This window comes from Symphalangus syndactylus, chromosome 8, assembly GCF_028878055.3.
Source record: "Symphalangus syndactylus isolate Jambi chromosome 8, NHGRI_mSymSyn1-v2.1_pri, whole genome shotgun sequence".
NCBI classification, from domain to species: domain Eukaryota; kingdom Metazoa; phylum Chordata; class Mammalia; order Primates; family Hylobatidae; genus Symphalangus; species Symphalangus syndactylus.
Window position 1 is genome coordinate 94,417,550 of NC_072430.2, and position 18,277 is coordinate 94,435,826.

General features: G+C 40.8%; 1 protein-coding gene and 1 long non-coding RNA gene across 4 annotated transcripts in view; one reads left to right on the top strand and one right to left on the bottom strand.

Annotated features, from left to right (window-relative positions):
- The window catches only part of HIBCH (3-hydroxyisobutyryl-CoA hydrolase), a 126,808-nt gene that overhangs the window by 103,184 nt on the left and 5,347 nt on the right, over positions 1-18,277 (bottom strand). For both annotated transcript variants that reach the window (XM_063645644.1, XM_063645645.1), the window contains exon 2: positions 11,309-11,351. In XM_063645644.1, coding sequence (XP_063501714.1) covers positions 11,309-11,351 — 43 coding nt within the window. The remainder of the gene's footprint in view (positions 1-11,308; positions 11,352-18,277) is intronic.
- Positions 745-17,953, top strand: LOC129488179 (uncharacterized). 2 transcript variants are annotated; one of them, XR_010122395.1, is made up of 3 exons: positions 745-829; positions 4,299-4,694; positions 17,731-17,953. It is a non-coding gene; the product is annotated as an uncharacterized lncRNA (long non-coding RNA). The 2 variants fall into 2 exon arrangements; XR_008659604.1 differs by lacking the exon at positions 17,731-17,953 and having other exon boundaries at positions 4,299-4,733.

Genomic DNA, 18,277 nt, shown 5'->3' on the forward strand with positions numbered 1-18,277 from the left:
CTCCAACATATGAATTTTGGGGAACACAATTCAATCCATAATAGCAATGTAGGATCGCATTAGGGGAAACTGAAACTGGGTGAGAGGTACATAAGAACTCTGTACTATCTTTTTAACTTTTCCGTAGATCTAAAACTGTAAAATAATAAAAAAAATTACTTAAAAACTTATTTCTATAAAGTCAGGTAATAAAATATAACATTTTCTTAATAAGCAGAATAAAGAGATTTCCCACATCCAGCTGAACCCATAATCTCAGTAAGATTTTTTGTTTTTAATTCAAGGAGGCAATCACAGGTAAAATGGTGAAAACCAAAGTTGCCCTGGTTTGCAACACTACTGATTTAGTGTCTATCTTTCTCAGGCACTTTTCCATAAACTATTAGCAAAAATGGAATGCCGTACCTTATTCTGCACCTCCCATTGTTAATTCAGCAACTTGCCATGGTCATCTTCCCATGTCACTACTACAGATAAAGCTGTCTTATTTTTTTTTCTATGTTTCTATGGTAAAACAAAACACACACACACACAACCACCCAAAGTATAATATAGAACTTAGTCAATTACTATAATGTAAAACTCTTGTAACCACTACCTAGGTCAAGAAATGGAATTTAGCCACTGAGGGATGCAATCTGGCAGGAGCACTGGAATTTCTCTGTACTTTACTGCTGGGTGTGCTATGAATAGGTATGCCATGAACCCAAGGGCCTGACCACTCCTTGCCTGGGTCATTTTCAAGGTAGCCACCATGAAGAAGACGGTCTTTTGCTGTAGACACCCATGAAGAAGAAGGTCTTCACTGTGAGCCACCATGAAGAAGAAGGTAATGTCTTCCTCTGGGACAGACAGCAGACTTACTTACAGCTTGCTAAAACCAGAAGGTTTCCCAAATTGCATGACAGTTGTACTGTCAGGCAATATACTGCATATGCAGGCACTCATATGGGTCCTCTGTATCACTCCCCTGAGGCTTGAGCAAGAGAAACCTTGCTCAGTGTTGCTCACTGTGCCACTCATAAAAAATTCTATTTTTTTCTTATCCAAGAGTGTCACGTCTGCTGCCAGCATCCATGAAATATTAACAAGCTAATTATTAGCTTGTATAGTACTACAGAGTGAATGCTTGCATCCCTCCAAAATTTGTATGTTGAAATCCTAACCTCCAAGGTGATGGCATAAGAGGTAGGACCTTTGAGAGGTGATTAGGTCATGTCAGCCCTCATGAATGAGATTAACACCCTTATAAAAGAAACCCTGGAGAGCTTCTTCACCCCTTCTACCACAAGAGGACACAGAGAGAAGATGGCCAACAAGGCTATGAACCAGGAGGCTGGCCATCACCAGACATCAAATCCGCTGGCCCCTTGATCTTGAACTCCCCAGCCTCCAGAACCATGAGAAATAAATTTTGTTTTTTATAAGCTACCCAGTTTACAGTTTTGTTACAGCAGCTCAAATGGACTAAAACACTATCATCTACTATATTCTTGGGAACTAGGAATCTAGATGTGGAGGAAGAGATTCAGATATAGGATTAAAAGGGCTATTAATAATTCTAGGACACCATCTGGACGTACATAATAAGAACATGTGTGCTGTCATGAAAATGATATGCACAGTATCATTTTATGCACTCCAAACACTATACCCTCAATACTGAATAGAACTACTCTCTAAAAGGAAAAAAAGAAAATGAAAATAGAAGTTTTCTCCATATCCAGGTCAAAATTAAATGAGCTTTTGCACATTAAATTAAAATGCTGTTTAAGAATTTAAAATAGGCCAGCATGGTGGCTCACACCTATCATTCTAGCACATTGAGGGGCCAAGGCAGGAAGATCATTTGTGCCCAGGAGTTCAAGGCCAGCCTGGGCAACACAGAAACCACATCTCTACAAAAAATTTAAAAATTAGCTGGGGTTGGTGGTCCATACCTGTAGTCCTAGCTACTCGGGAGGCTAAGGCAGGAGGAGCACCTGCGCCTAGGAGTTCGAGGCTACAGTAAGCTAGTGTCACTACACTCCAGCCTGAGCAACACAGCAAGACCTTGTCTCAATAACAAACAAAAAAAGAGTTTAAAACAGATTATGGAGAAAGAAGAAAAAAAAATTTCCCTGAATATTTTCGTAGTAAGAATATGTCCAAATTAGTCTACAGATACAAATAAGGCCTCACTGACAGGTTCCACTGGCTTTCATTAGCTTGACAAACCTTATATGCAGAAATGCAGAATTCTGTCCTCCCTTCTGGGTTCTATTCCCTACCTTCTATCTTGAAAAGGTCACCATGAATGTCACAATATTAACACTAAATAATCCTGTCCACTTCTCATAACTCTGCCTGCAATACTGCCATCAATGGCATACTTCCATCACTCCACCATGAAATAAAAAGGATCTCTCTCTCTCTCTCTCAGAAAGGCCACAGAAGAATTGCTTGGGATACATCTTCTCTACCCCTGAGGCACTCATAAAAGCAAACACTGAGATTCAGAATTATTCAACCCCCAGGCCCTGAGAGTCTTTAACTTCCTTCCGGGTGTCTTCTGCCCCATGTCACCATAGTCCCCATATGATCTGGATTCTGTCATGTCTTCCCATTCCACCTATGTACTTATGTCTGAGTCACTGACACTGCTCCTAGTTTTTTTTCTAGGAAACTCCTCAACCTCCATGTATAACAGCTGAATAAAATAAGTAAGGGTAGTGCTATGGTTCGAATATTTGCCCCCTCCAAAACTCCTGTTGAAATTTAATCCACAATGTGGCAATACTAAGAGGTGAGTCCTTTAAGAGGTGATTGGGCATGACAGTTCTGCTCACATGAATGGATTAACCCATTCATAAATTAATGGGTTAATGGATTAATGAGTTAATGAACCAATGGGTTACTATGGGAGTAAGACTATAGGTTTATAAGAGGAAGAGGCAGACCTGAGCTAGCACGCTTAGCCTCCTTGCCACATGATGTCCTGTACCACCTTAGGACTCTACAGAGAGGTCCTACCCGCAAAATGGCCCACACCAGATGCAGCACCTTGACCTTGGACTTCTCAACCTCCGTAACTATAAGAAATAAATTCCTTTTCTTTACAAATTCCTCAGTTTTAGGTATTCTGTTATAAGCAACAGAAAATGGACTAACACAGTTAGGAAGGGTATGCCAGGCTTCGTATCCCCATCTCCACTTAGGCTTAACAGAGTTGTAGTAGTTACATAGTGCCCACTCTGTCAGAGGCTATAGAGCATACAAAGTAAATCTATGAAGACAGATAGCCAGGATTTAAATCACACCTCGTAATTACTAGCTGTGTGACATTTCAGCATATTACTTAGACTCTCTGTCCCTCAATTTCTGCCCTGTTATATAGAGATAAGGCTACAATCCTTTAATTCCTAAAATTTTCTAGATTTTGGAAAACAGTACATACTAAATACTTTATAAAACATCCCAAGTCTAGGTCCTTATAATACTTGATTACATAGTAATAAAGGGTTTTTATATTTATGCAGCAAACCGTAAGTGTTCACGCTAGTTAGGATAAAAACTAAAAGAGCTTCAAGTACGTCCAGGTCAGATTTTGCCAGTGCATTTACCACAAACTAACAAAAAACTTTTGATTTTGAGGTTTTAGAATTGCAAATAAGAGATCTGTAGTATGTACCCCAGAGGACTATCGTGAGAATTAACTGAGATAATACATGACAAGTACTTACAATACCACCTAGAATACAGTGATATCAGATGACTTTTTATTTTGATGTGCAATTTACTTGCCAGCCTCTATAAGAGATATAAAAGTGAATAAAATTTATTTCTTCCTTACAATCTGATAAACTTTGGATATGTAACTTTGCAAGGGTACCATTACAGTAATAGCTAACATGTATAAAACGACTGTCATATGCCATGCACTATGCTAGATTTTTTTTTTTTTTTTTTTTTTTTAAGACAGAGTCTCACTCTGTCGCCCAGGGTGGAATACAGTGGTGCATCTTGGCTCACTGCAAGCTCTGCCTCCCGGGTTCACGCCATTCTCCTGCCTCAGCCTCCTGAGTAGCTGGGACTACAGGTGCCCGCCACCATGCCCGGCTAATTTTTGTATTTTTTTTAGCAGAGACGGGGTTTCACCATGTTAGCCAGGATGGTCTCGATCTCCTGACCTCATGATCCACCCACTTCGGCCTCCCAAAGACTATGCTAGATTTTTTAATGCATTATTGTGATGGTTAATATTGAGTGTCAACCTGACTGAAGGATGAAAAGTATTTTTCCTGGGTATGTCTGTGCAGGTATTGCCAAAGGAGATTAACATTTGAGTCAGTGGACTGGGAGAGGCAGATCCACCCTCAGTCTGAGTGGGCACCATCTAATCAGCTTCCAGAGTGGCTAGGATAAAAGCAGGCAGAAGTTGGAAGGACTTGACTTGCTGAGTTTTCCAGCCTTCATCTTTCTCTGGCACTGGATGCTTCCTGCCTTCGAACATCAGCCTCCAAGTTCTTCAGCTTTTGGACTCTTGGACTTATACCAGTGGTTTGCCAGAGGCTCTTGGGCCTTTGGCCACAGACTGGAGGCTGCACTGTCAGCTTCCCAACTTGTGAGGTTTTGGGACTCAGACTGATCCATCACTGGCTTCCTTGCTCCTCAATTTGCGGACGGCCTATCATGGGACTTTATCTTGTGATCATGTGAGTCAATTCTCCTTAATAAACTCCCTTTCATATATACATACGTCCTATAAGTTCTGTCCTTCTAGAGAACCCTGATTAATACAATTATCTTATTTATCATTTATAAGCACTCTAAGGTAGATACTATTATTTTTCTCACTTTATATATATCAAAAGGGAAGCTGTAAGAGACCAAGTAATCCACCCAAGATTAAGTAGTGAACCCATTATTTAAACCCAGGCATTCTGACTTGTAAGAACCATGGTTTTAATCATAATCTTTTTTTTTTTTTTTTTTTTTTTTTTATTATACTTTAGGGTTTTAGGGTACATGTGCACAATGTGCAGGTTTGTTACATATGTATCCATGTGCCATGTTGATTTCCTGCACCCATTAACTCGTCATTTAGCATTAGGTGTATCTCCTAATGCTGTCCCTCCCCCCTCCCCCCACCCCACAACAGTCCCCGGAGCGTGATGTTCCCCTTCCTGTGTCCATGAGTTCTCATTGTTCAATTCCCACCTATGAGTGAGAACATGCGGTGTTTGGTTTTTTGTCCTTGCGATAGTTTACTGAGAATGATGTTTTCCAGTTTCATCCATGTCCCTACAAAGGACACGAACTCATCATTTTTTATGGCTGCATAGTATTCCATGGTGTATATGTGCCACATTTTCTTAATCCAGTCTATCGTTGTTGGACATTTGGGTTGGTTCCAACTCTTTGCTATTGTGAATAGTGCCGCAATAAACATACGTGTGCATGTGTCTTTATAGCAGCATGATTTATAGTCCTTTGGGTATATACCCAGTAATGGGATGGCTGGGTCAAATGGTATTTCTAGTTCGAGATCCCTGAGGAATCGCCACACTGACTTCCACAATGGTTGAACTAGTTTACAGTCCCACCAACAGTGTAAAAGTGTTCCTATTTCTCCACATCCTCTCCAGCACCTGTTGTTTCCTGATTTTTTAATGATGGCCATTCTAACTGGTGTGAGATGGTATCTCACTGTGGTTTTGATTTGCATTTCTCTGATGGCCAGTGATGAGGAGCATTTCTTCATGTGTTTTTTGGCTGCATAAATGTCTTCTTTTGAGAAGTGTCTGTTCATGTCCTCTGCCCACTTTTTGATGGGGTTGTTTGTTTTTTTCTTGTAAATTTGTTTGAGTTCATTGTAGATTCTGGATATTAGCCCTTTGTCAGATGAGTAGGTTGCAAAAATTTTCTCCCATTGTGTAGGTTGCCTGTTCACTCTGATGATAGTTTCTTTTGCTGTGCAGAAGCTCTTTAGTTTAATGAGATCCCATTTGTCGATTTTGGCTTTTGTTGCCATTGCTTTTGGTGTTTTAGACATGAAGTCCTTGCCCACACCTATGACCTGAATGGTATTGCCTAGGTTTTCTTGCAGGATTTTAATGGTTTTAGGTCTAACATATAAGTCTTTAATCCATCTTGAATTAATTTTTGTATAAAGTGTAAGGAAGGGATCCAGTTGCAGCTTTCTACATATGGCTAGCCAGTTTTCCCAGCACCATTTATTAAATAGGGAATCCTTTCCCCATTTCTTGTTTTTGTCAGGTTTGTCAAAGATCAGATAGTTGTAGCTATGCAGCATCATTTCTGAGGGCTCTGTTCTGTTCCATTGATCTATGTCTCTGTTGTGGTACCAGTACCATGCTGTTTTGGTTACTGTAGCCTTGTAGTATAGTTTAAAGTCAGGTAGCGTGATGCCTCCAGCTTTGTTCTTTTGGCTTAGGATTGACTTGGCGATGCGGGCTCTTTTTTGGTTCCATATGAACTTTAAAGTAGTTTTTTCCAATTCTATGAAGAAAGTCATTGGTAGCTTGATGGGGATGGCATTGAATCTATAAATTACCTTGGGCAGTATGGCCATTTTCACGATGTTGATTCTTCCAACCCATGAGCATGGAATGTTCTTCCATTTGTTTGTATCCTTTTATTTCATTGAGCAGTGGTTTGTAGTTCTCCTTGAAGAGGTCCTTCACATCCCTTGTAAGTTGGATTCCTAGGTATTTTATTCTCTTTGAAGCAATTGTGAATGGGAGTTCACTCATGATTTGGCTCTCTGTTTGTCTGTTATTGGTGTACAAGAATGCTTCTGATTTTTGTACATTAATTTTGTATCCTGAGACTTTGCTGAAGTTGCTAATCAGCTTAAGGAGATTTTGGGCTGAGACAATGGGGTTTTCTAGATATACAATCATGTCATCTGCAAACAGGGACAATTTGACTTCCTCTTTTCCTAATTGAATACCCTTTATTTCCTTCTCCTGCCTGATTGCTCTGGCCAGAACTTCCAGCACTATGTTGAATAAGAGTGGTGAGAGAGGGCATCCCTGTCTTGTGCCAGTTTTCAGAGGGAATGCTTCCAGTTTTTGCCCATTCAGTATGATATTGGCTGTGGGTTTGTCGTAGATAGCTCTTATTATTTTGAGATACGTCCCATCAATACCTAATTTATTGAGAGTTTTTACCATGAAGGGTTGTTGAATTTTGTCAAAGGCCTTTTCTGCATCTATTGAGATAATCATGTGGTTTTTGTCTTTGGTTCTGTTTATATGCTGGATTACATTTATTGATTTGCGTATGTTGAACCAGCCTTGCATCCCAGGGATGAAGCCCACTTGATCATGGTGGATAAGCTTTTTGATGTGCTGCTGGATTCTGTTTGCCAGTATTTTATTGAGGATTTTTGCATCAATGTTCATCAAGGATATTGGTCTGAAATTCTCTTTTTTGGTTAAGTCTCTGCCAGGTTTTGGTATCAGGACGATGCTGGCTTCGTAAAATGTGTTAGGGAGGATTCCCTCTTTTTCTATCGATTGGAATAGTTTCAGAAGGAATGGTACCAGTTCCTCCTTGTACCTCTGGTAGAATTCAGCTGTGAATCCATCAGGTCCTGGACTCTTTTTGGTTGGTAAGCTATTGATTATTGCCACAATTTCAGAACCTGTTATTGGTCTATTCAGAGATTCAACTTCTTCCTAGTTTAGTCTTGGGAGGGTGTATTTGTCGAGGAATTTATCCATTTCTTCTAGATTTTCTAGTTTATTTGCATAGAGGTGTTTGTAGTATTCTCTGATGGTAGATTGTATTTCTGTGGGATCGGTGGTGATATCCCCTTTTTCGTTTTTTATTGCATCTATTTGATTCTTCTCTCTTTTCTTCTTTATTAGTCTTGCTAGCAGTCCATCAATTTTGTTGATCTTTTCAAAAAACCAGCTCCTGGATTCATTAATTTTTTGAAGGGTTTTTTGTGTCTCTATTTCCTTCAGTTCTGCTCTGATTTTAGTTATTTCTAGCCTTCTGCTAGCTTTTGAATGTGTTTGCTCTTGCTTTTCTAGTTCTTTTAATTGTGATGTTAGGGTGTCAATTTTGGATCTTTCCTGCTTTCTCTTGTGGGCATTTAGTGCTATAAATTTCCCCCTACACACTGCTTTGAACGTGTCCCAGAGATTCTGGTATGTTGTGTCTTTGTTCTCGTTGGTTTCAAAGAACATCTTTATTTCTGCCTTCATTTCATTATGTACCCAATAGTCATTCAGGAGCAGGTTGTTCAGTTTCCATGTAGTTGAGCGGTTTTGACTGAGTTTCTTAATCCTGAGTTCTAGTTTGATTGCACTGTGGTCTGAGAGACAGTTTGTTATAATCTCTGTTCTTTTACATTTGCTGAGAAGAGCTTTACTTCCAACTATGTGGTCAATTTTGGAATAGGTGCGGTGTGGTGCTGAAAAAAATATATATTCTGTTGATTTGGGGTGGAGAGTTCTGTAGATGTCTATTAGGTCCACTTTATGTAGAGCTGAGTTCAATTCCTGGATATCCTTGTTAACTTTCTGTCTCGTTGATCTGTCTAATGCTGACAGTGGGGTGTTAAAATCTCCCATTATTATTGTGTGGGAGTTTAAGTCCCTTTGTAGGTCACTGAGGACTTGCTTTATGAATCTGGGTGCTCCTGTGTTGGGTGCATATATATTTAGGATAGTTAGCTCTTCTTGTTGAATTGATCCCTTTACCATTATGTAATGGCCTTCTTTGTCTCTTTTGATCTTTGTTGGTTTAAAGTCTATTTTATCAGAGACTAGGATTGCAACCCCTGCCTTTTTTTGTTTTCCAGTTGCTTGATAGATCTTCCTCCATCCCTTTATTTTGAGTCTATGTGTGTCTCTGCACGTGAGATGGGTTTCCTGAATACAGCACACTGATGGGTCCTGACTCCTTATCCAGTTTGCCAGTCTGTGTCTTTTGATTGGAGCATTTAGCCCATTTACATTTAACGTGAATATTGTTATGTGTGAATCTGATCCTGTCATTATGATGTTAGTTGGTTATTTTGCTCGTTAGTTGCTATAGTTTCTTCCTAGCCTCGATGGTCTTTACAATTTGGCATGTTTTTGCAGGGGCTGGTACCGGTTGTTCCTTTCCATGTTTAGTGCTTCCTTCAGGAGCTCTTTTAGGGCAGGCCTGGTGGTGACAAAATCACTCAGCGTTTGCTTGTCTGTAAAGTATTTTATTTCTCCTTCACTTATGAAGCTTAGTTTGGCGGGATAGGAAATTCTGGGTTGAAAATTCTTTTCTTTAAGAATGTTGAATATCGGCCCCCACTCTCTTCTGGCTTGTAGAGTTTCTGCTGAGAGATCAGCTGTTAGTCTGATGGGCTTCCCTTTGTGGGTAACCCGACCTTTCTCTCTGGCTGCCCTTAACATTTTTTCCTTCATTTCAACTTTGGTGAATCTGACAATTATGTGTCTTGGAGTTGCCCTTCTCGAGGAGTATCTTTGTGGCATTCTCTGTATTTCCTGAATCTGAATGCTGGCCTGCCTTGCTAGATTGGGGAAGTTCTCCTGGATAATATCTTGCAGAGTGTTTTCCAACTTGGTTCCATTCTCCCCATCATTTTCAGGTACACCAATCAGACGTAGGTTTGGTCTTTTCACATAGTCCCAAATTTCTTGGAGGCTTTGTTCATTTCTTTTTATTCTTTTTTCTCTAAACTTCCCTTCTCTCTTCATTTCATTCATTTCATCTTCTATCAGCGATACCCTTTCTTCCAGTTGATCACATCTGCTACTGAGGCTTCTGCATTCTTCGCGTAGTTCTCGAAACTTGGCTTTCAGCTCCATCATCTCCTTTAAGCCCTTCTCTCCATTGGTTATTCTAGTTATCCATTCTTCTAATTTTTTTTCAAAGTTTTTAACTTCTTTGCTATTGTTTTGAATTTCCTCTCGTAGCTCAGAGTAGTTTGATCGTCTGAAGCCTTCTTCTCTCAACTCATCAAAGTCATCCTCCATCCAGCTTTGTTCCGTTGCTGGTGAGGAACTGCGTTCCTTTGGAGGATGAGAGGTGCTCTGTTTTTTAGAGTTTCCAGTTTTTTTGGTCTGTTTTTTCCCCATCTTTGTGGTTTTGTCTACTTTTTGTCTTCGATGATGGTGATGTACAGATGGGTTTTTGATGTGGATGTCCTTTCTGTTTGTTAATTTTCCTTCTACCAAACAAGACCCTCAGCTGCAGGTCTGTTGGAGTTTACTAGAGGTCCACTCCAGACCCTGTTTGGCTGGGTGTCAGCACCGGTGGCTGCAGAACAGTGGATTTTCGTGAGACCACAAATTCAGCTGTCTGATAGTTCCTCTGAAAGTTTTGTCTCAGAGGAGTACCCGGTTGCATGAGGTGTCAGTCTGTCCCTACTGGGGGGGTGCCTCCCAGCTAGGCTGCTCAGGGGTGAGGGACCCACTTTAGGAGGCAGTCTGTCCGTTCTCAGATCTCCAGCTGCGTGCTGGGAGAACCACTACTCTCTTCAAAGCTGTCAGTCAGACAGGGACATTTAAGGCTGTGGAGGTTCTGGCTGAGTTTTTGGTTGTCTGTGCCCTGCCCCCAGAGGTGGAGCCTACAGAGGCAGGCAGGCCTCCTTGAGCTGTGGTGGGCTCCACCCAGTTCGAGCTTCCTGGCTGCTTTGTTTACCTAAGCAAGCCTGGGCAATGGCGGGCGCCCCTCCCCCAGCCTCGTTGCCGCCTTGCAGCTTGATCTCAGACTGCTGTGCTAGCAATCAGCAAGACTCTGTGGGCATAGGACCCTCCGAGCCAGGTGCGGGACACAATCTCCTAGTGTGCCGTTTTCCAGGCCCGTTGGAAAAGCGCAGTATTAGGACGGGACTGACCCGATATTCCAGGTGCCGTCTGTTTCCCCTTTCTTTGACTAGGAAAGGGAACTCCCTGACCCCTTGCGCTTCCCGAGTGAGGCAATGCCTCGCCCTGCTTCGGCTCGCGCACAGTGCGCTTCACCGACTGTCCTGAACCCACTGTTAGGCACTCCCTAGTGAGATGAAACCGGTACCTCAAGCAGAAATGCAGAAATCACCCGTCTTCTGTGTCGCTGGGGCTGGGAGCTGGAGACCGGAGCTGTTCCTATTCGGCCATCTTGGCTCCACCCCCAACCATAATCTTATGCCACCTCCTACAAGGTATGTGTGCCGTGTCTTTATGCTACAGTTGAGAACCATGATGTACCAAGGTCAAGGAAATCTGCCATACCAGTATTTCTCTACTTCTCTAACAATGACATTTTAAGTTACACATACAAATAATGCCAGCAAAACAAACGCAAAACTTACCAAATGGTGCAGTATGGTATTAGTCCTTTTGAATGCAATAAACCTGAAACAAATGTGGAATACAATGAGAACAGTAATGTGGGTAGTCATGTCTCAGTTGACAAATAGTATATCACCTTTTGTTTCAGCCTCTTCTAAAAGGTATTATTAGAACAAAAAGTTTTAAAAAGTTTAGCTCTCATTCACTGCTGGTAGGAACATTAAATGGTACAGCCACTTTGCACATGAATTTTATGGTAACTTTATTCGTAACTGCCAAAATGTGGAAGTAACCAAGATGTTCTTCAATGGTTGGAAGACAAACCAATTTCAATACAACCACATAAAATATTATTCAGCCATGAAAAAAAGAAATGAGCTATTATGCCACAAAAAAAATTGGACGAAACTTAAATGCATACATACTACTAAGCAAAAGAAGCCAGTCTGAAAAGGCTACATACTCTGATTTCAACTGTATGATATTCTGAAAAGGGCAAAATTATGAAATCAGTAGAAAGATCAATGGTTGCCAGGGGTTTGGGGGACGGAGGGAGGGATGAACAGTTGAAACACAGGAGATGTTTAGGGCAGTGAAACTAATCTGTATGATACTGTAATGGTTGATACATGTCCTTATTATTTGTCAAACTTTTCTGCTCAAATTTGCAGGTCATTTTTTCCATCAACTTAAAACTACTCTAAAAAATAAAGTCATTAATCTTAAGAAAAAAAGTTTGTTAAAGATGCAGTACAAACAGCATTCTCAGACACTGTAGAGAGAGGTATAAATTGGTACTGCCTTTCTGGTAAACAGTTTGGAAATACAAATCCACAGCCTTTAAAATGATTCACACCCTTCAATCCACTAATTCCGCATGCATGTGCACTAGGGAAATCTCAGAAATATGACCAAAGTTTGATTGATAAATATGTTCACATTATTTACATGATGGAAAAACTGAAAACAAAGTAAATGTCTAAGAATAGAGCATTATTTTAAAGACTGCATCTATTAATACAGCCATTACACAACCACTAAAAATACTAACATGGAAAAGTAGTGACAAATCACAAAAGGAGAGCAGGCTACAAAACAATAAACACAACACACTTCTATGTTTGCTGTTTTAAAAGTGCTTGTTGGGCTAGAAATACAAAGCCTGAGACACAGCTTGATCAAAGTGACCACTAATAATGGACATGAGAATGGTGAGGGTGGGGGCACCTGGGAAGGGGCATGAACAAACATGGAATGTTGGAAATTGTCTCTATCCTGATGCTGATTACAGGACTGCAGGTATATGTACAAGTTCACTAAGCTATAAACTTCACAACAGTGTACTCAAGTGCCTTATGTAAATTATAATAAGAAAGTAAAAGGCAACACCGGGAAGGGCAGTGATTGAGAGAGGCACGAGGAGCGCCTCTGGAATGCTTGGTTCTTGATCCAGGTGCTGGTGATTTGAGTACGTTTGGTTTGTGAAAATTCATCAAGTTGTATCATTACGCTTTGGGCTTTTTAAAAAATTTCCTAAAAGACATAGCTCTTGCCCTTGAGAAACCCACAATGTAATGACAGATGTGCACATAAAAATACTATAGTTAGAATATACTAAGATGCATGCTTTTTGTTTAAGAAGCTAAATTTAAGGTCTATGGAAAGAGGTCAAAGCTAGAATCAGTAGCTGCAGCAGCCTGATACGGGCTGTGCACATGTGCAGATACATATACTATCTAATGGAACTGATACACTGACAGTCTGTTAATTTTTCAAGGAAACTCTGAGATTATAAGAAGACCAACAGCCTGAGGTTTCACAAAAGGCAATATCACCAGTTACCACTTGTAACCACAACTTGGATGACTGAATTTATAAAAATATTTGTAATCCAACTTGCCTTTCAGAATTTATATTACTTTTTTTATATTACATTCAAATTGAGTAATACTATACAAAAGAGAGAAACGACCTATTTGTTTAAGTCAGTCATGGTTCACATTCCTGAACTAGCATTTTTTGAATTTGTCTCACAAGTAAAATGTAGCCCAGTGATTCCAAGACTGGTCTGTACATTAGAATCACCTGGAGACTCGGCTGGGCATGGTGGCTCATGCCTGTAATCCCAGCACTTTGGGAGGCCAAGGCAGGCAGATCACCTGAGGTCAGGAGTTCCAGACCAGCCTGGCCAACAAGGCGAAACCCCATCTCTACTAAAAGTACAAAAACTAGCCAGGCACGGTGGCAGGTGCCTGTAATCCCAGCTACTCAGGAGGCTGAGGCAGGAGAATAGCTTGAACCTGGGAGGCAGAGTGTAGAAAGTAAAAAGTTTCCTCTTCAAAGTTTTTCTTCTTGTTAAAGAATAAATCATAAGTGTTAGAAATAATAATGTCTTTTAAAGACTAACTTTCTTCATGTCTCCTTGCTTTGTGCTAATAACTCTTTGATAAGCCCTATTCTACATAACTATTGGATGTGCTCACAGGCATGTTTCAGCTCACAGCCTACGCCCCTTCCTTATTTAAAAGTTATTGGTTCTTTAAACCTTTCGTAAGCAACTTCTTTGTTCTTCCCTGCACTTACCTATTTAGGCTATTAGCACATTGGGTATCAGTTTAAGAGTGTGAGGTCCCACTCCAGCCAATGGATGCAGGACACAGCAGTAAGGACGACCCAAATGCGTAAAGGATAAATATGTCTGCTTTTCCTTTGTCAAGTGTGCTCTCGCCATCATTCCATCTGCAATTGAGCACCCTTTCTGCAGAAAGCAAAAATGGCCTTGCTGATAAATCTTTTGTCTCCATGCTGACTTTTCTTCACAGCACCAATTATCTAACAATTTTGGTATTTCTAACACAGAGGCTGCAGTGAGCCGAGATTGTGCCACTGCACTCCAGCCTGGGCGACAAGAGCGAGACTCTGTCTCAAAAAAAAAAAAAAAAAAAAAAAAAAATCACCTGGAGACTGCTAAAAATCCCAAAGCCCAGGTCACACCCAAGACCACTTAAATCAAACTCTGGAGTCATTAAAAATCAACACTAACACTTTATAATTATGAAACTGAAGTGACAGATTGTATCTTATTTAGGGATACTTTCTAAATAAGGTTTTCATAATTACTTTTAAAGTGTGAACTACACTACCCTAAAACACCATTTCCAAAATGTTTTCAACTTGACTCAATATTATCTTTTTGGAAATTTTAAGTATAAAAATCCAGAATAATTCTGTATTCCTTAATGAGGCCAGTAACCAAACGTAGGTTCAAGGTTCAAGAGGGTGTTGCCAGATTTGCAACTCTTATGTAACAGTTTAAGTACTAATTACAGTGTTTTAACAAGTAAACAAAGAGAACGCAGGACTAACTCCAAGTCCCAGTTTTATATATAAGACAGAATTTTATTTAACTCAAAGAAAGTTAATGTAAACCTATCAAACAAAGCCACTGTACACAATATTTATAGGTCACAAAAATCTGTGAACCAATTACTACAAAAATATATATATATATACACATATATATACACAACCAAATTCCTTGCCAAATACTATATAATCATATTGCTTCATTTGGTTGGTTGGTTTTGAGACGGACTCTTGCTGTGTCACCCAGGCTGGAGTGCAGTGGCACGATCTCGATACATTGCAACCTCTGCCTCCCAAGTTACAGCAATTCTCCTGCCTCAGCCTCCCGAGTAGCTGGGACTGCAGGCATGCGTCATCTCGCCCGGCTTATTTTTGTATTTTTAGTTGAGACGAGGTTTCTCCATGTTGGCCAGGCTAGTCTTGAACTCCCAACCTCAGGTGATCCGCCCGCCTCGGCCTCCCAAAGTGCTGGGATGACAGGCATGAGCCACCGCACCCAGCCCATTCATTCTAATTCAAATTCAGCTGTCATTTAAAATTTGATATTAGCTTTTATACCTCAAAATGTAATTGAGAATTCAGTGTTCCCAAGTAATTCTGAATTTATGATCTTTCCTTTCTATTGGCTCCAAAACTGCCATCTGGTGGAGAGGAAGAGGGCATGCACATCTCTGCTACTTTTTTTTTTTTTGAGCCTGAGTCTCTCTCTGTCGCCCAGGCTGGAGTGCAGTGGTGCAATCTCAGCTCACTGCAGGCTCTGCCTCCCGGGTTCACGCCATTCTCCTGCCTCAGCCTCCCGAGTAGCTGGGACTACAGGTGCCTGCCACCATGCCCGGCTAATTTTTTGTATCTTTAGTAGAGACGGGGTTTCACCATGTTAGCCAGCATGGTCATCATCTCCTGACCTCTTGATCCGCCCGCCTCAGCCTCCCAAAGTGCTGAAATTACAGGCATGAGCCACTGTGCCCGGCATGCTACTTCTAATTTCTTAATTAACTTTATCAGGCTTATTTCCTTCAGCTGATGTCAACTTGGCCTTTTAGAACAGTTATTCTCAAAGTATGGTTCTTGGACAAGTACCATCAACATCCCCTGGAAACTTACTAGAAACTGAAATTCTCTGCCTCACCCCAGACCTACTGAATGAGAAACTGTGGGGCCCAGAAATCTGTGTTTAACAAACCCTCTAGGTGGTTATGATGTGTGAAGTTTAAATAAACAACTGCCTTCGATGAGAACTTTATCACTCAGGAACTTTTTGCAATTATCCAATAAAACAAACACGGCCTCACAAAATTAAACAACTACATGAAACTGATTAAGCAAGAAGAAGACATCACAAAGTAGTGCTTGGTGAAAATTATTATCCCAGAAGTGGGCAAGGTGTGAACAGAGCAGAAAACCAAGTCCAGGAGGCCAATAATTTAGGCATGGGGTGATGAAGAACAGCAGCTGTGGAAACAGAAAGGAGTGATATTATTAAGAGTTTTTATAAAGTAAAACTCAATGGAAAAGAATGTCAGAAACGGCTTTAAGATTTCAAGCCAGGACAACTAGGAGAATATAGAAAAGACAGGGAAAGAAGCTAGCTGGTTTGCAGGATGAAATATAAATTCAATTTTGAATTTGAGTTTGAACTGACATAAGCAGAAATAGTCAACAGAAGAAAGAGACTCGAACTTGAAAGCAAAGCTAGAACTAAAGGTATGTCTTATGCCACATGCATGTACAATCACTGACACACTGGAATCTCTCAGCTTTCTGTAAGGAATAAATGAGAAAGCTGCAGTTGAAAACTCATTGCCAGAAGGATGCCAACTGCAACTGTGGTAATGGTCAACAGCGTTTTATTTCTGTATTCTATTTATTTATTTATTTTTAGAGACAGGGTCTCACTGTCACCCAGGCTGGAGTGCAGTGGTACGATACACGGGCTCACTGCAACCTCAAGCTCCTGGACTCAAGCCTCCTGAACAGCTAAGACTACAGGCACACACCACCACACCTGGCTAATTTTTAAATTTTTTGTAGAGACACAGTCTATGTTGCCCAGGCTGGTCTCAAATTCATGGGCTGTGATCCTCCAGCCTCAGCCGCCCAAAGTGCTGGCATTACAGGCTTGAGTCACCATGCCCAGCCCAGCAGTGTTTTAAAACTACTAACATTATCTGGATGGAATGGTAGAGATTAAAAAGAAGAAAAAGAAAAAAAGAAAAAACTACTAACATTTAAAAATCAAGAGATTTCACGTAAAAATGCAGTTTTTCCAGCTTTTCCAGAAAAATCAGTAGTAATGGAAACCCTGGGTCTATATTCTATAAGAGCAACAATGCCTGGGGCTGAGAAGCTGCCTCCTCTCTAGAGCACTCTCTCCAGCTCACCAGTCCCCCACGCTGCCATCTAGCCAGCATCTTTCAATGCTTCCTTCTCAGAAGGCCTCTGCATTCAGGCTCATGATTCCTAACACAGAAAACACCTAACAGAGAATCAAAGATTGAGCCTTTCATCAACTAAGAAACAACTAAGTAGAACTAGAAGAGAGGCAAAGAGTAAGAACCAAAACAATGTACTTCAGCAGAGTATACAGCAGATGGAAAAGGCAATGAGGCCTATTAACAACTTAAAAAGTAACCTCTTCCTGTTATCTCTATTTTTTAGAGACTAGGTTTTTCCATGTTGCCCAGGCTGGAGGGCAGTGGCACAATCATAGTTCACTGTAAACTTGAACTCTGAGGCTCAAGTGATCCTCCCACCTCAGCCTCCCAAGCTGGAAGGATAGGCATATGCCACCATACCCAGCTAGTTTTTTCATTCCTTATTTTTTGTAGAAACGGGGTCTTGCTATGTTGCCCAGGATTGTCTTGAACTCCGACGTTGGCCTCTCAAAGTGCTAGGATTACAGGCATGAACCACCACACCCAGCGAAGAGCAACCTCTCTGATGAGGCTTCCTGACTCCCTCTCCCTATCTAAATCTGGCTCTCATAACTGTACTTGTCCCTTAAGACACTTACCAGAATTGGTAATCAAAAATTACTTTTGTCTAACTATTTGTTTCCTATCTGCTCTCCTTTCAGACTCCAAGGGCCTACATAAGGAACAGTAGGAACACCAAGTAGTCCAGAGTGGCTACAGGACAATAGAAATGCCTAGAACTGTGCTTCCCAGGAAGTAGAACAGAACAGTAGGTAATTATTCATCCATGAATATACCACAGCCAAATCTGTGAAATCCAGGCTGGTAAAATTGTATTTAATTGCATAAGCAGAAGGGCACCTCTGTGAGCTTCTGCGAATAACGGCAGGCACTGAAGTAAAACCTTAGCAAGATTAACCTGGCAATCTTGTACAGAAACAATTCACACTGGGAAGAGGAAAAAGTGATAACTTTGAGACTACTGTTGAAACTTGAATCCACAGGAAGAGGTTAAGGTTTGGGAGTGCGGGAGAACTTAGGTAACTTTGAGAATCTAGAAGAATGATAGTGCCAAGAGAGATAAAGAGTAAGGGTTATATTTATATGCAAATTTATTTTTCCTTTTTTTTTTTTTTTTGAGACGGAGTCTCACTCTGTCGCCCAGGCTGTAGTGCAGTGGTGCGATCTTGGCTCACTGCAACCTCTGCC